This window comes from Phyllostomus discolor, chromosome 5, assembly GCF_004126475.2.
Source record: "Phyllostomus discolor isolate MPI-MPIP mPhyDis1 chromosome 5, mPhyDis1.pri.v3, whole genome shotgun sequence".
In the NCBI taxonomy this organism is placed as follows: Eukaryota; Metazoa; Chordata; class Mammalia; order Chiroptera; family Phyllostomidae; genus Phyllostomus; species Phyllostomus discolor.
This window is the reverse complement of record NC_040907.2, coordinates 96,916,944-96,935,760: the sequence shown is the minus strand read 5'-3', so window position 1 is coordinate 96,935,760 and position 18,817 is coordinate 96,916,944. Positions and strand designations below refer to the sequence as shown.

Genomic DNA, 18,817 nt, shown 5'->3' with positions numbered 1-18,817 from the left:
ATTCATCATCACTGAGTTTCTCTGGCTGAACAGCTTGAGTCTCTCAGATGGCAGCATTGTCTACATTCCCACCTCTTCTATAACTCCAGTCATGTTAGATGTAAATTTTACTTACAGTTATCACTTTTTGTTTCTTGATGCATTTTTCATCTTTGGGGGCCAATTTCCTCTTTTAATTATCCATTTCTATCATGTGAGTTTATCTCTGGGAAACAAAAAGGCTGTACAATGATAACACATGCAGCGAGCAACCACCACTTGAAGCAGAAGAGACATATTTGGTCACAGATCACTTACGTATCTGTAATTTACAGAGTGATCTATAGACTGAAGAGCTAGTATCTGAGTTTGTACTTTATGTAATTATGGCAAATATACTGTGGTAACTGAAATTGGAACCATGTTATTGGGGAACAGGTATATTAACTGAACTGTGGCAACTGAAATTCAGGCATATCAAAAGCATACACAGAAAGGTCAGTCAGTAAAGTACAAATCTGAAGCCAGGTCAAGATATAAATCCCAACTCTACCACTTACTACTTATATGACATTAGGTAAGTCATTTGATCTTTCTGGGCTTCAGTTTTTCCATCCTTAAAAGGGAGATAACAGTATAAACCTCACAGAATTATTGTGAGGACTAAATACGAGGTCTGTCCAGGAGGTATCTAGCCACGTAATATGAAAAAAATAAAAACTTTTATCACAGAAGATACAAGATACAAAAAACACTGTACATAGGACAATAACACCTCAGTGCCCTTCAAAATAGGTACATTGGGATCTCACACAGTTCTCCCAATCACCATCTGATTCCCTGTTCTATTTTCCTGAATCTCATCTATGGTCTGAAATCTTTTCTCTTTCAAAGGTGATTTTAGTTTTAGGAAAAGCCAGAAGTTGCAGAACACCAAATCTGGGCTATAAGAGGACTGAGTCACCTGGGTGATTTGATGTTTCAACAAAAAACTCTGCATGAGATGTGATGCATGAGTGGGTGCATGCATCACATCTCATGCAGCTGGTTGGTGTAGCTCTGGTTGGTGTAGCTCTGTGGATTGAGCACGGGCCTGTGAAGCAAGCGGTCATGGGTTCAATTCCCAGTCAGGGCACACACCTGGGTTGCCAGCCAGGTCCCTAGTAGGGAGCATGTGAGAGGCAACCACATGTTTTTGTTTCTCTTCCTCTCTTTCTCCCCTCTTTCCCTTCTCTCTAAAAAATAAAGATCTTTAAAAAATTAAAAAATAACTCAAGAAAAAAAAATATAAATTAGTGTATAATTAAAGTATCAATAATAATCTAAGCAAACTAAACTACATTTATATTAAACAATCCTTCCTTCCTTCTCAAAAGAAATAAAATTTTCCATGGTACTTTTATTAACTGTTTTTCTGATTCCCCAGTGACACAGTTTCTGAAGTATTAGGTAATTCTGACACACTTGTCTGGGCAGAAGTCATGCCTGCAGGGCCTCTTTCAACTGTCTGCCCTACACTGGACTGAGCAGGGTACTTCTAAACAACCAGTCTTAAATGAATGTTGCTCAAATTGAATTTGCAAAACCATATCATAAGGTAGTAAATGACAACATTTAGTTGATAAAACTATTTCTTGAAAAAAGGGATTGCTACAAAGAAATATAAGGAAAAAGTTACACCAGCAAGTCTTGAAGGAGTCTCATAAAGAAATGACCATTTATGTCAGGGATGTCAAACTCAATTTCACTGGGGGCCACATCAGCCTCACATTTGCCTTCAAAGGGTCGAATGTAATTTTAGGGCTGTATAAATGTAACTTAACTAGGTCGAAGGAGCTCGGGCCTGCCACTGGGTAGAAACAAGGTGCTGGGCCAGATAAAACAAGGTGGAGGGCCGTATTCAGCCCGTGGACCTTGTGTTTGCCACCTGTGCTTTATGTTACACATAACTTTATTCAAAAAAGCAAATTTCAGTAGAAAAGTCAGTATGACACATTTTACAAAAGCTTTGTAGTTATAAAGGAATAGAAGTAAAATGATTTATCTTACAAATTTATACCACAAGTCCCAAGGGATGATTTCCTGAACTACTACTTAAAAAAAGTTATGTTAACACACTATGTTAAACCTAACAGTTGAGACAAATTTTCATTTTTTCAAAACTTTAACAAGTATCTGTTTTCTTTTACTGATAACAATGATATATTTACTATGTCAGTTTGTACATAAAGATTAGCTTTGAAAAGTTAATAAAAAATCTCACTTTTTTCTTTACAGAATAGTTTAATGACCATTTCGATAGTAAAAACAATATCCCTGAGTAGAAAATATCCTTCCAAGGCCTTAATATGTTTGATTATGCTAATATAAAAATAGTTTTAGTAAATGTTTACATGGGTTTAATTCACAACATATTCATTTCAACCCAGTTGGTGATACGGTTCTCATATAAAAACAAGGCAAAAATCTCATGGTAAATGATAATATTGATAACAAAAACAACAACTAGAAGGACAAATATTTAAAGTGCTATTAAACTCATAAGTTTAGGATAAAATCTAAGTACTAAAATTCTACTACCAAGGAATGGCTATCTCAAATTAAAGCTTCCTTCTAGAAAATACTTTCTTGTCAGAGAATCTTATATTTATGAACAGATATTTACAAAAAAGCTCAATAAACTCTGTTCATGGAAATAAGTTAAGATAGAAGTGCAAAAACTAACTTAACATCACAGTCCTGCATTCAAAGAAACACTAAAGGTCCGATGTGGTAGTTCTTAAATTTTTTAGTTATTCTTAACCGTACTATGAGAAAATCATATGCCATACTTATTTTAAAAGACAAGGAGATTCCTCTGGGCTTTACTGCTCCTTGTCAAATGTTTACTATATGTGTTAAAAAGGATGACTTATATTTAAGCCAGCCAGCAATATCATAATAGGAAGTGGTTCATCTGATGAGTTTCTTCCAAATCAGTATTGTAAGTACCTTGGAGATGCTATACAAGGAGAGGTGGATAGATTCTGAAATTTTGCACATGTCAGTTTCTCTTGGCCTATATTTTTTAAAAATGTTTCAGAGTTAGAAACACTCTTAAATAGGCAGCTGACTTAAATTCATTTTGGAAAAATACCCAGGTATAAGTAAGTGATACTTAAGCATCTGTTAGTCTAGTAGTTGATATCATTTGTATTAACATTGGTAGATATTTGAAGATGCTTTTTCAGGGTTTTGGTCAATAAAAATCCTGGCTACTGTCTCAATGCTTTTCTGTCTTTGGTGATATTATTTATATACCGGTCTCTTTTACAATGGCAAATTTTATTTATTAAGAAATATATTGGCCCACTGCTGGGACTCTATCCTAAGAACACTAAAACACCAATCCAAAAGAACCTATGCATCCCCATGTTCATAGCAGTACAATTTACAATAGCTAGGTGCTGGAAGCAACCTACATCCCCATCAGTAAATGAATGGATCAAAAAACTATGGTACATTTACACAATGGAATTCTATGCAGCAGAAAGAAAGAAGGAGCTCCTACCCTTCACAACAGCTTGGATGGAGCTGGAAAACATTATGCTAAGCAAAACAAGCCAGGCAGTGAAAGACAAATACCATATGATCTCACCTTTAACAGGAACCTAAACAACAAAACAAAGAAACAAGCAAAATATAACCAAAGACACTGAAATAGAGGACAGGCTGACAGTGACCACAGGGGAGAGAAGAGGGAATTTCAGCGGACATTGGGAAGGGTTCATGGGAACAAACTTAAAGGACACATGGACAAAAATTAGGGGGAGGGTGGTAATAGGAGGGAAGTGGGGAAGGTTGGGAGGGGTGGTGGATTGGGAATAAAAGGGAGAAAACTGTATTTGAACAATGATTAAAATAAAATTAAAATATATATATATATATTGGCTTGTTTTAAAAATATGATTTCTCATAAATAAAATGCAAAAACAACAACGAAAGAAAACCCAGGAAATTCATTTTCAATGTTTTTTTTTTCTGTAAGTTGAACTTTTTATTTTTTTTACCATTCCTTTTTTTATTGTTGTTCAAATACAACTGCATCCATTTTCACTCCATTATGCCTCCCCGCCCCTACAATCCCTGTCTCCCATGTTTGAATCCAAAAGGCTTTGTCCATGAGTCCTTTGTACATGTTCCTTGACACCCCCCCACACCATTATCCCCTACTGTCTTTTTCCCTCCTCTCTGATTACTGTCAGTTGACCTAATCAAAACAAACAAGCAAGCAAAATACAACCAGAGACATTGAAGTAAAGATCAATTTTTTAAAAGATTTTATTTATTTATTTTTAGAGAGGGGAAGAGAGGGAGAAAGAGGGGGAGAGAAACATCAGTGTGTGGCTGCCTCTCATGCATCTCCTGCTGGGGACCCGGCCTGCAACCCAGGCATGTGCCCTGACTGGGAATCCAACCCATGACCCTTTGGTTCACAGGACAGCGCTCAATCCACAGAGCCACACTAGCCAGGGCCATTTTCAATGTTTTTATTCCTCTTGATGTTCATTAAAGCAATACTATTTAGAAATAAATACTAAAATGTAACATACTACCTTGTTCTGTGAAACCAGATCCAATAACTATGTCAAAGTTATTGTAAAGTCCATAAATAATTTTGGGTAGTAGAATGAAACTCACGGTTCAGAACATTCTCCAGTTTTTGGGTCATGGAGCCTTCTACTTTTTCCGTTCCATCTGCTTCTAACTTTTGATGGATGGCTAGAATAAAATGTCAAGTTAAAATTTAGGCTATTGAAATGGGTGGGAATAAATCACATCAAAATGTTTTTAAACAGCTTTTCAAAATGGTCATATTATTTTCACTGCTGGAAAGAAGCACAAATGTGCAAAACCTCTTCATAAACACAGCAAAGTAACCAGCAGACACCAGTCAAAATTATTCATAACATCAAACTATTAAATTAGTATATTATACCCATAATCACGTGATCCTCAATATTGAGTTGTAAAAACAGCTGAATTACAAAAGAAAATTGAGATTCAAGTAAATAATATGTTTGATATCTGGCCATAGAAAAGTCGTACTTATTTCTCAGTTCACCATCTGCAAAATAGAAATACTAACTATTTGAAATCTATCCAATTAAAAATATTTAATTTTGGACTTGGTAAAATCCATATTATTCACATTCTATTAATTCTATAATTATCTCACGGGAAGTTCCCAAAAAATAGCTAGTAACATCGACCAATACATCAATTTGTGGATATACAAATTACATTGGAGAGTTTTTTTTGCTACTATTGATACATGTCTACATAATTATTATAAAGATTGTTAGGAAATCAATAATTTACATTTTATTTATTATTTTTAAATTTTTATTTATTGATTTTAGAGAAAGAGAGGAAGGGAGAGAGGGAGAAAAAGAGAGAAACATTGATTTGTTGTTCTGCTTATTAATGCATTCATTGGTTGATTCTTGTATGTGCCCTGATGGGAAATTGAACCCCAAACCTTGGCATATCAGGACAATGCTCTAACCAACTGAGATACTCAGCCAGGACTAATAATTTATATTTTAAAATTATCCTACCTAGCAAAGAGGGAAGATTTAAATAGTGCTAATCAAGATTAGGTGAAACACTTAAGAAATTTGCAAAACAAAATGACCAAATACAATTTCAAATTCAAATTTGCAACATATAAAAATTACAAAAATAGCAAGCCAAACATTAATTAAGCCATGACCATAAGTTAAACACCGCAAGTTTCTAAAGCATGTTGCTCATGTAAGAAGCCAATAATGTATGTTGTAATATTATTTCTATTTCACAAATGGTAAAACCATGGCTCAGTGTATTTAAATAAATTAACCAAAGTAACAAAGCCAACCCCAAAATCTGAACGCAAGCAGTCTGATCCCATAACAGGAAACTTTACCCCATACTGCCCATACTGCCCATTCTGCCCATACTGCATGGGTAAGTAGCATCAATTGTCTACGCCTGTTTTCACACCTGTAAAATGACAACAATAGATTTATTATGTCACTTGGGAACTGCATTCAGTTGCAAATAAAAGGCCCTCTCTCAAAAATAATAGCTGCTAAAACACCCAGAATTTTATTCTTTTACATAATTTGCTCTTGCAAAAACTCAAATGCAAGATGTGTAACTCCACAGACTTCATAGCCAATATACTGAAATTAACATCACTCTTATGTTAGCTATTCTCATTCAAATAGAGTGTCAAACTTTTTGCTAAAGGAACTCACTGGTTCTGCCTCAACCCTGCCAGCCACAGGTGGCAGATTTCCGAGGAAAGAAAAATCTGTCTAAAGAAAAAAAAGTGTATTTATTTAATAAGTTATAATTTGTTTCTCTTGAATCATTGGTTAGAATTCTGAATCAAATTCAGTGTTTAAGTGCAGTATAAAAAATACTCTCAATGTGTGATACATCTATTTCTCTGCTTCTTTTAATTACTTTCTAATCCTGATCTTGTTTTTTAATATACTTCTTTTGGTAAAGCAACCTCTAATTTGTTTGAAATTCTAAAACAGACTGCTTCTCTGTTGAAGAAACACATTCATTGAAAAATAAATTTGGGGAAAAAATCAGTCACTATATTATTTGTTGCCTTAGTTGACACCGGAATAAAGAAAAAAGTTATCTCTTTAATGTTTGAAATTTGGATCACGTGATCATTATAACAAAACGTTTGCAAATATCAATGCCTAAACTTAACTTGAACATAAGTTAAATAGAAAAAAGTCTATATCTTGAAGGAGATAAAAATGCCCAAATATTAAAAAGCAGAACTAGAAAGGCTTCCATGTTTGACACAAGAAAATCTGCTTATTTTATTTATTTAAATGTTGCTGTGATTTTCTGAAAAGTTTTGGTTGCAAAAAAACACTTTACACTCATTGCATTTTACTAAGCAGACACTACATGTTGTTTTGTCCATGGCATTAAGACATCTTACAGTAGCCCTGCTTCAAATGTTGCTTTCCTAAGTCAAAATAGGATTAAAAGAAATCATGCTTCTACATTTTCAATTGCTAACAAAACCCATTACTGAGCAACAGGTCAAGATAGGGTAAGCCTGGCTCCCTGAGCTCAATTTACAGCCCTTTTCTGCTGACAGAGCAGCTTCCTGCCAACCATCTCCACCACAGGCAGAGCCACTGTCAAGCTGTCAGCCAAGCATGAGGACCAAGAGACACAGGGAACTGATAAAGGCAATCCTATTTACCAGAAAATTAAACCAAATAACCACTGTCTGGTTCCCCTGACCTTTTATTGTCTCTGAAAACATTTTTAAATAGTATAACTCAATAAGCAATTTGGTTTATGAGCAGAGGTTTCTCATTGTTTCTAATCTATTGAAACTTGAAGCAATTGTACACTATAAACTTATATCTTGGATCTTGGAACAAAAACCTAAGAAAGGTTAGGGCAAAATGTATTAATAATTTAAATCTAAAAAGAGCTTTTTTTTTTTAATAAATGCATTTTGGAATACATTTAATTTTTTTTAAAGATTTTATTTATTTATTTTTAGGGAGGGAAGGGAGGGGGAGGGAGAGAGAGAGAAACATCAATGTGCGGTTGCTGGGGGTTATGGCCTGCAACCCAGGAATGTACCCTGGCTGGGAATCGAACCTGGGACACTTTGGTTCCCAGCCCGCGCTCCATCCACTGAGCTATGCCAGCCAGGTAAAAAGAGCTTTTCAAACACTTAGTTTCTACCTCTTATTCTACCAATTTTTTATGAGTGGCTAAACACATATAAGTTATTAATATATAAATATCAAACATATTTAAATTGTTTAGGTAATCTGTGAATCCTTTCCGTCCTCAGTTATATTGGAAAAAATAAATAACACAATCGCAATTGCTACATAGAAGACTAACAAGGAAAAAGGAGTCTCGCTTAGATAACTGGATTTTATATAACCATATTTGCCTACATTATCTTCATACATTAATATTGGGTTGGCCAAAAAGTTCATTTAGCTTTTTCCATACAATGGCTCTAGTACTGCTTAGTTGTCTTTAACGTCAATGGAAACAATTTTGTTAGACTGCATTATGACAGCTGTCATTATCAGTATGCATTAAAAAAATTATCAAAATTGGTGAATTTTTGTGCAGTCATTTTAATATTGAAAATTAAAGGAGATTCGTATCATTTTGGGTGTATTATGCTTTATTATTTTAAGAAAGGTAAAAACACAACTGAAATGCAAAAAAAGATAAGCACAGTGTATGAAAAAGATGCTGTAACAGATCAAATGTGTCCAAAGTGGTTTGCAAAGTTTCTTGGTACTAATTACATTTTGGCCAAACAGTTCTTTGCTATGAGGCTGACCTATGCATTGGAAGATGTTTAGCAACTCTCCTGGCTTCTACCCACTAGAGGCCAAGTGGGAGATAGCCAACATACTCAAAATATCCAAATCAATAAAGTTATTGGTGAAAATGAAAGTGTATTTTATTTTACAGAAAAAAACTAAACTGGCCAACCCAAAAGATAATAACAACAGAATGTGCCAAAAAAAAAAAACTCAATATGGCTCACATCACCTGGAGCAGCAGCAATAAAAGTAACAAGGAAGGGAAGACCAACCACATATTGAACAACATGTGTTTACTTTGCTTTGGCCTCTTTATTCTGGATTTTTTTAGTACATTATAAAAAGAAATAATTCACACAATTGGCCCATAGCTATCTTTAAAGACTGGTGATAATGCTCGACTTGCCACTAAAAATCAAGTGACAGTACAGATGACAAGTTTAAAGAGCCATCAGGGACTGGTCACTGAAACAAAGATAAAAAATCAATAGCACTGAGGAAGTGGAAAGGCCTCTAATTATAGGGAACCAGTGGCCGTGGCAATAGCAAATGTACTTCAGCCCTGATTCGGAAAAAAGACAGGCACAAGGTGGCACACAGGAGCCAGACCCTCAGATCGGCTTTCCCATGGGGAACCAGGACTGCATTATACCTAGACTACTTTGAGGCTTGCTTCTACAAAGACTCCCTCACCCTGAGTTAAGGCAGCAAATGTTGAATGACTATCTTTGAAGTAACTTCCTAAAATCTGTGCTAAACCTCTCGAGGATGGACTGTGTAACCAGTTCAACCATTTTTTCCCTTGCATTTGCAACATCATTTTCTTTGCTATCTGTAAAAGGTAATCACCTAAAGCAAACCTGAGAATAATGAATGAGAACCTCTGTTGATGTAATGCTCCCAGAAAGCAATAAAAGCCTGTCCAGACAAGGGTCCCAGTGCTCTCTCACTCCATGCTGTCCCTTTTCTCCACCAGACTTCTGCAGTCTGTGTGAATTTGTTCATTGCATCCACAACACCATGGACACCATTGGCCGGAATCCACATCATCTAATGTTAAAAAGAAGCTCCACAAATGCCACCATGCCCAGGGAAGACTGCTCTGAGCATGAGCTGGAAAGAAACCATGGCTCATCAAGACTTCAAGGGAGTGCAAGGGTATGGCAGAGTAACAGCCATGGAAAAGTGAAGTATGATGCAGGGACTATTCTTTTAGGCTACAGTAATGAAAAAGTTATACTAAACACACTGAAATCAGCAGGGACAGATTAGTTATGCCAGAAAAACTTCTTATGAATTATTATTATCATTATTTTATATCTCCATTTTCCTCCCACCATTCTCTCCTGCCCAACCCACCACCCACTTCCCACCCTCAATGCTACCCCCCTCTGGCTTTATCCATGGATGCTTTATACACGTTCTGTGACGGCCCTTCACCTTCTTTCCCTGGTTATCCTCCTACTCCCCGCTCTGGTTACTCTCAGTTTGTCCTTTATTTCAATGTCTCTGGTTATATTTCACTTGCTTATTTATTTTGTTGATTAGGTTGCACTTATAGGTGAGATCATACGATATTTGTCTTTCACTGCCTGGCTTATTTCACTTAGCATAATGCTCTCCAGTTCCACCCATGCTGTCCCAAAGGGTAGGAAATCCTTCTTTCTTTCCACTGCATAGTATTGTATTGTGTAAATGAACCACAGTTTTTTGATCCACTCATTTACTGATGGGTACATAGGTTGCTCGCAGCACTTGCCTACTGTAAATATTGCTGCTATGAACATTGGGTTACTCAGGTTATTTGGAATTGGTGTTCCAGGATTCTCAGGGGATAATCCCAGCAATGGCATTACCAAGTCAAAGGTAGTTCCATTTTTAGATTTTTGAGGAAAGTCCATACTGTTTTCCTCAATGGCTATACCAGTCTGCATCCTCCCCAACAGTGTATTAAGGTTCCTTTTTCTCCAAAATCTTAGACCTTGTTGTTTGTTGATTTGTTTGCAATGACCATCCTCACCATTGTGAAGTGCTATATCATTGTGGTTTTAATTTGTATCTCTCTGATGGCTTGTGATACTGAGCATCCTTTTGTATGCCTCTGGGCCTTCTGTATGTCCTTCTTAGAGAAGTGTCTGTTCAGGTCATTTGCCCATTTAATTGGATTGTTTGTCTTCCTGTAGTAGAGTCATGTGAGTTATGTATTTTGGAGACCAAACCCTTGTCCAAGGTACCACTGTCAAATATATTTTCCCATACATTTGGTTGCCTTTTCATTTTCCTGCTGCTTTCATTAGCTGTGCAAAAGCTTTTTATTTTGATGCACTCCCATTTGTTTATTCTTTCCTTTATATCTCTTGCTCTAGGGAACATATCAGTGAAAATATGCCTGCATAGAATATCTGAGATATTCCTCCCTATGCTTTCCTCTAGAAATTTTATGGTATCCTAACTGATATTTAAGTCTTTTATCCAACTGGTGTTTATTTTTATGTCTGAGGTATGTTGGTGGCCAAGTTTCGGGTTTTTTTGCATGTAGCTGTCCAGGTCTCCCAACACTATTTCTTGAAGAGACTATTTTCACTCCATTTTATGCTCTGCCTGCTTTGTCAAATATTAATTGACCATAGAGTCATGGGTTTATTTCTGGGTTCTCTATTCTGTTCCATTGATCTGTGTGTTTTTTCTTATGCCAATACCAGACTATTTAATTACTATGACCTTGTAATACAGTTTGATATCAGGTATTTTGATCCCTCCTACTTTGTTCTTCTTTCTCAAAATTGCTGCAGCTATTCAGAATCATTTATGGTTCCATATAAATCTATGATTTGTTCTGTATCTGTGAATATGCCATTGCTATTTTAATAGAGGTTGCATTGAATCTATAAATTGCTTTGGGTAGTATGGACATTTTGATGATGTTAATTCTTCCAGTCCATAAACATGGTATATGCTTCCATTTATTTGTGTCTTCCTTAATCTCTTTCTTCAGTGCTCTGTAGTTTCCTGAGTACAGGTGTTTTACCTCCTTGGTGAGGTTTATTCCTAGGTACTTTATTTTTACTGTTGCCATAGCAAATGGGGCTTTTTTCCTGATTTCTGTTGCTGATATTTCATTGTCGGTGTACAAAAATGCCTTCAATTTCTGAATCTTGACTTTGTATATTGCTGTTTTGTAAAATTCATTTACTAGGTCAAACAGTTTTTTGCTGTAGTCTGTAGGGTTTTCTATGTCATCTGGAAATGACAACAGTTTTAATTCTTCATTTCCCATTTGTATGACTTTTCTTTCCTTTTCTTGAATGACTGCTATTGGAAAGAAGAGTTCCAATATATGTTGAATAGAAGTGATGAAAGCAGACATCCTTGTCTTGTTCCTAATCTTAGTGAGAAAGCTTTTAGTTTTTCCCCATTAAGTATGATGTTGGCTGTAGGTTTCTCATATATGGCCTTTATTATGTTGAGGTATGCTCCTTTTACTCCCATTTTGCTGAGGATTTTTATCATAAATGGTTGATGCACCTTATCAAATGCTTTTTTGTGCATATGATCATGTGATTTTTGTCTTTCCTTTATGTGATGTATCATGTTTATTGATTTATGAATATTGTATCATCTCTGCATCCCTGGTATGAATGACACTTGACCGTGGTGTATGATCTTTATAATGTATTGCTGGATATAGTTAACCAATATTTTGTTGAGGATTTCAGTGTCTATGTTCATCAGGATATTGGCCTGTAGTTTTCTTTCTTCATTGTATCTTTATCTTCTTTTAAGATTAGGATGATGCTGGCTTCATAAAAAGAGTTTGGGATACTCTTAAAAAGAGATGTTGGCTTCCCTCTTTTTGTATTTTTTGGAATAGTATGAGAAGGATAGGGGTTCACACTTCCTTAAATGTTTTGTACAATTCTCCTGTAAAGACATCTGGTCCAGGGCTTTTGTGTGCTGGGAGCTTTGACTACCACTTTAAGTTCACCAACTGTTATCAATCTGTTCAGGCTTTCTGCTTCTTGATTCAGTTTTGGAAGAATATGTGTTTCTAGAAATTTGTCCATTTCACCCTGGTTTTCAAATTTCTTGGCATGTAGTTCTTCATAGTAATTCCTTACAATCCTTTGTATTTCTGTGGTATCAGTTTTAATGTCTCCTCTTTCATTTTTTATTTCATTTATTTGTGTCCTCTCTCTTTTTTTCTTGATGAGTCTGCTTAAAGGCTTGTTGATTTTATTTATCATTTCAAAGAACCAGCTCCAGGATTTATTGATCCTTTGAATTGTAGTCTCTATGTCATTTAATTCTGTTCTAATTTTAATTATTTCTTTCCTTTGTTTGCTCTGGGCTTTGTTGTTGTTCTTCCAGTTCTTGTACATGTAGGGTTAAGCTGTCTGAAATGTTTCTATGATTTTTAGGTAGGCCTGTATCACTATGAGCCTCACTCTCAGTACTGCCTTTACTGTGTTCGGCAGGGTTTGGACAGTTGTGTGTTCCTTTTCATTTGTTTCCATAACTTTTTGATTTCTTCCTTGATATCATTCTTAACTGTAGGGAACCGTTTCACAAGGTGTGGAAATACAGCTCAGCACTCATGTGGAAAACCAGTGGGGAGCGAGTGGTCCTGCGTGCCCACAGAAAGGTTTTCCCGTGGGGAATCAGGCCTGCATTGTACCCAGACTGCTATGAGACTTGCTTTTGCTAAAACTCCCTCATCCTGAATTGAGGCAGCAAGTGCTTACTGCAGCTTCCTAAAAGCTGAGCTAAACCTCCCAAGTATGGAGTGTAACCAGTTCAATCACTTTTCCCCTTAGTCTGCAACATCCTTCTCTTTGAAGTGATTAGCAATATTCTTTCCTTTGTTATCTGTAGGGAACCTGTGCATAGTAAATATGGACCATCCTCCATGTAATATACCCAGAAAAGCAATAAAAGCCTGTCCAGGCAGGGGCCTCGGGACCTCTCGCCTTCTCTCTCTCAGAGAGTAGCCATGCCATCCCTTTTCCTCCATAGGACTACTGTTTTCTGTGTGTATTTGTTCACTGGCAGCCACAACATACACAGATCCTGCAGGCCAGGATCTGCCTCATTAACCAATTCATTGTTTAATAGCATGCTATTCAATATCCATGAATTTGAGTGTTTTCCAGATTTTCCTTCAGGATGGTTTCTATTTTCAGGCCCTTGTGGTCCAAGAAAATAAATGATATAATTTCAATTTTCTTGAATTTGTTGAGGTTAGTTTTGTGTCCTATCACGTGGTCCATCTTTGAAACTGTTCCATGTGTATTTGAAAAGAATGTGTATTTTGCTTCTTTCTTCTATATATATATACAGGTATATATATCTATATATATCTAAGATAGATATCTATCTTAGTCCATTTTATCTATGGCATTGTTCAATGCCACAATATTCTTGATAAAATTTTGTTTGGAAGATCTATCCATTGTTGACAGTGGGGTATTAAAATCCCTTAGTATAACTGTGTGGATGTCTATATCTTTCTTGAAGTTCTCCACATTTTTCCTTATTATGTTTGGGTGCTCCTATGTTGAGTGCATATGTGTTTATAATGTTTATGTTATTTTGATGGATTCTTTCCTTAATTATAATGAAGTGTCCTTCTATGTCGTTTTTACAGCCTGTGTTAGAGAGTCTATTTTGTCTGATATAAGTATTACCACACCAGCTTTTTCCCTGTCCATTTGCTTGGAATATATTTTTCCAACCCTTCACTTTCAGTCTATGTAGGTCTTTTGTTCTGAGGTGGGTCTCTTGTAGACAGCCTAACATGCAAGTCATGTTTTCTTATCTATTCAGCCACTCTATGTGTTTTTATTGGAGAATTTAATCCATTTACATATAAGGTTATTATTGATATGTACTTATCCCCCCCCATTGTACCTATGTTCCCCTCACTCTTCCTCTTCTTAAAGTAGTCCATTTAGCATATCTTGCAGTGCTGGTTTGGTAGAGGTGTATTCTTTCAGCCTTACTTTGTTTAGGAAACTCCTTATTTGGCCTTCCATTTTAATGACAGCCCTGCTGGGTAGAGCAATCTTTGTTGCAGTCCTTTGCTTTTCATTAAATATTTCATGGAATATTTCTTGCTATTCCCTCTGGCTTGTAGTGTGTCTGTTGAGAAATCAGCTTCTAGCCTTATCAGCGCTCCCTTGTATGTATATTACTGTGTCTCCTTGCTGCCTTTAAGATTCTCTGTCTTTAAAATTTGGCGTCTTAATATGATGTGTCTTGAAATAGACCTCTTTAGGTTCATCTTGATTGGGTCCTTCTGTGCTTCCTGAACTTGCATGACTTTTTCCCTCTTCAGATTCAGGAAGTTTTCTGTCATTATTTTTCCAAACAGGGTTTCTATTCCTTGCTCCTTTTCTTCTCCTTCTGGTATTCCTATGATTCAAATGTTGCATTTCATGTTGTCTTGCAGTTCCCTTAAACTATCTTCACATTTTTTTTTAGTCTTCTTTCATGCCTCTGCTCTGCCTGGGTATTTTTTCTACCTCATCTTCTAGCTCACTAATCCATTCATCTGCTTCCTCCAGCTTGTTTGTATTTCCTTCTTGTGTATTTTTATTTCAGAAATTGTGTTCTTGATTTCTTCCTAGTTCTTATTTATAGTTTCTATTTCCTTTTTCATACTGTTGTACTTCCCAGTCAGTTCCTTATAGTTTTGTGTGAGTTCCTTGAGTATCCTTATCATAATTCTTTTGAATTCTATATCTGATAGTTTGCTTGCTTACATTTCATTTAGCTCTTTTACTGGGGAATCTTCCATTCCTTTCAATTGCATATTCTTTCTTCGTCTCACCATTTAGGTGACTCTGTTTGTTTCTGTGATTCCAGATGCTCTACTTTGCCAGCTGTCTTTGTAGGGGGAAGTTCTGTGGTCAGAGTTTTGTAGGACTCAGTGGTATGGTTCCTTTGATCTCCTTGTTGGGATGCTCTAGGGTTGCCCTTTCTTCCATTTGTGTGAGCTGTCTTATTGTATTTGGGCTTTAGCTGTGGGTGGCTCCTTTGTTGGTGTGTTCTCCCCTCTGGCAGGTTTACTGGTAGTCACAACTCCCATCTTGTGTTTTATGCTGTGGTACAGGTGTTGGTAAACAAAGCAGTGTTATCAGACAACCAAACCTACACCAGCAAAAATAACCCCCCTACCGCATCAGCAGTCTCAACTGCAACTGAACTAAGATTAATAAATATCAAGAGAGATTGTGGATATTATAAGATATGACAAAAGGAATATGAGATGAATAAAAGAGAAGAAAATGTTGTTGTGTGGTAAGGAGGAAAACTGATAAGAGTTGGGATAGATCCAAGGTGAAGAAAGGGAGAGAGCAAAATTTAAATGTAAGTAAAACACAAGAGAGCAATGGCACAATGGGGTAAGAAGAGGATGAGTATACTATGAGGTCTGAAGTAAGGCTGAAAACATATTGGACCAAGAGGAGCAAAACTGCAGAAAAGCCACAGCAGGATTGATAGCAACAACAGCTAAATGAAGTTTAATAAAGGTGGAACAGGAATAAGAATATTGTAGAAAAGCAAAAAGTGGATATGAGATGTCTACAGTAAAAAAAAAAAAAAGATTTTGAGAAGATGGGGAAAGCAAGCTATGAAGAGTAAGGAGTAAAACCCAGCTTAAGAGTGGCGGGGGGGTAGGTAGGGAGAGAAAACAATGAAATAGAATTTCTCACTCAACTGATCAGGGACAGGGCAAAGGTGAAATGGAATAAGACAGTAAGAGAGTATTCTATGGGATTTAAAGTAGAAACAAGTAGTGAACAAATAGGAGTACCTTTGGAGAAGTACAGCAACAACCACAATATTTCACCCAACTAACCACTGTTTATAAAAGGTGAAAGAGAAATAAGACTGTTATTATAAGGGAAAAAATATGTGATCTGACTTAAGAAAGAAGAATGCTTATGTGAGGTTAGATGGAGAAATAGTGAGAGTAATGGATAGAAATTCAGCAAAATGTTAAGAGAAAATAATTTTAACCACAATAGTAACAAAGCTCAGGAAGATAGAGAAATTGATTAAGACCAGGGAAGGGTACTGTGTGGGATTTGGAATAACAATAGTATGACAAGAAATATATAATCTGAATAAAAAGAATAAAAAGTAAAAGACCAAGAGTAGTGTGTTATTTGGAATATGAGTGAAGAAATTAAAATGCAATATGAAAGGGAGAATAAAAAAACAAATCAAATAATAAAAACAAACAAAACAAAATAATAGAAAGAAGAGAGATTAAAAAACATGAAAGTTCTGAAGGACAGCAAAGTAAAATTTGTCTCAGTTGTTGGTGTTCACCTTCTGACTTCTTTCTGAATCTGTCTCTGGTTTTCTCACAGCTCCAAGTCTCACTGTCTTACTCTTGAAAGGAAAAAAAAAAAAAAAGCCACCTGTTGATTTTAGGTGTTCCAGGATCCTGCAGGCACAATGGAGCTAGTCTCCGATTTTTTCCCTTTCCTGTGGTTCCACAAGGATGGGGCTCAGTGTGGGCTGCAATAATCACAGGTGCCCAGTTTCCAGCCCACGCCCTCAGAGCTCTGTGCAGCCTACACTATCCACTCTGCGCCAGGCTGGGACTGATAATCCACCTCATTTTGCACCTCTTTGATCAGTCAGTGAGGTGCACTGAGTGGGAGCAAATCACACCCACCTCCTCCCTCTTTGTTGGCCTGGCCTCTGCACACTCAATTCCCCTATAGAAAGAAAGTCTCTCTGGGTGCCTGTCTCCCTGAGCTCCTGCTGCCTGCCTGCCTTTGATCAATCTATGAGGCACCCTGAGTGGGAACAAATTGCACCCACACTCCTCCTCCTTAGCTGACCCGGCTGCTGCGTGTGCAAGGTTCTTGCACATGGCTCAGTTCCTTTTTTGAAAAAAGTCCCCCCCTCAAGTTCTGATTAAAATATTCAGGGGTACGCACAAGAAAAAAGACTGACCACAGCATAAAAACTTAAAGGTAAATAAAGACCATATAAGAGGATAATAGCTACTATTATATACCTGTTTGGAAAGGACTAAAAAAGAATCCATGAACTGCATATGAAATATTCCATGGTAACAAAAAGAGCCACACCAAGTAATTAACAATTTGATTTATGGTGAGAGCTTTGGGTCACTCAGTATCTGCTCAACCTCCAGAGGGAATGAGAGTCCATCCACTGGGGCAGTTGATTATGTCTATGTAACAGAGCCCCACCAAAAACTGGACACCAAGGATTGGGTAAGATTCTTTGGTTGGCAATACTTAGATACATTGTCTCACACCATTACCAGGAATATCAGTGTTGTCCATGACTCCAATTTGAAAAGATACTGGACACTCCATGCATGGAATTTTCCTGGAGCAGCCTGCCCCATGATTTTTTCCCTTGGCTGATTTTAATCTATATGTTTTTGATGTAGTAAACCATTCCTGAGAGTACAACAGGTTTCAGTGAGTTTTGTGAGTTCTTCTAGCAAATTATCAAACCTGCTGGTAGTCTTAAGAATTGGCTCTAATTTTATACTATATATTGTATAATATATTATATGTAGTGTATATTATAATTTTATATTGGCTCTAATACTATAATATAATATTAGTATCAAGATATCCAATCAATTGAAGTTACAGAGTGAGCACATTTTTTCATACAAAGAAAAGCTGACAGCATCGAAGAGGGAGATCTGACAGGTTTATTATAAATAACCTAGATTTAAATCATGTAATTAATTAAGTATTAATAATATATCAGTGTTCCCTGAAGAGAATATACCCCACATCCCCATTTTTATCTTCACCAATGTAACAGAAAACTGGCATATATTAAGAAACACTTGCTTTCATAATATTCTAAGACTATAACTGAAAAAAACAAAAGTCTACTACAAATTACTAGATCAAAAAGAAAAATTAAAATTTCAAATTCTTAAAACACAAAAATAGAATTACAATGTATGCCCTGGTTGGGTATCTCAGTTGGTTGAAGTGTTGATCCTGAAAAATTGCCCGCAGTCAGGACACATACAAGAATCACCTAATGAATGCATAAATAAGCAGAACAGCAAACTGATGTTTCTCTCTCTCCACCCCTCTCTAAAATCAATGCTTAAAAAAAGATTCAATGTAATTAAAAGAAATAGAACACACAAATAAATTCAGTTACTAATGAGAAGGGCCTAAAACACATATTTTAAACAATTTAAGAATTACAACAATGCTAAAACAACATGAAAATCTTAACAAGAGAATTTCAAGGGAACCCAAATGAAAATAAATGAAACATAGAAAGTAGAAATTTCAAATACACACACACACACACACACACGTGCGTGTGTATATATGTGTATGTGTGTGTTTATCTCCAACTGCCAGTGCCTACCCCACTTGAACCTACTGATCCACCATAGTGTCCCACAAGAGGAACAAGCAGACACTAATGGCCCCCTGATG

At 36.3% G+C, this 18,817-nt stretch overlaps 1 protein-coding gene across 8 annotated transcripts in view; it reads right to left on the bottom strand.

Annotated features, from left to right (window-relative positions):
- EXOC2 (exocyst complex component 2) overlaps positions 1-18,817 on the bottom strand; it is a 262,089-nt gene that overhangs the window by 147,135 nt on the left and 96,137 nt on the right. For all 8 annotated transcript variants that reach the window (XM_028511621.2, XM_036026609.1, XM_028511622.2 and 5 more), the window contains one exon: positions 4,660-4,740. In XM_028511621.2, coding sequence (XP_028367422.1) covers positions 4,660-4,740 — 81 coding nt within the window. The remainder of the gene's footprint in view (positions 1-4,659; positions 4,741-18,817) is intronic.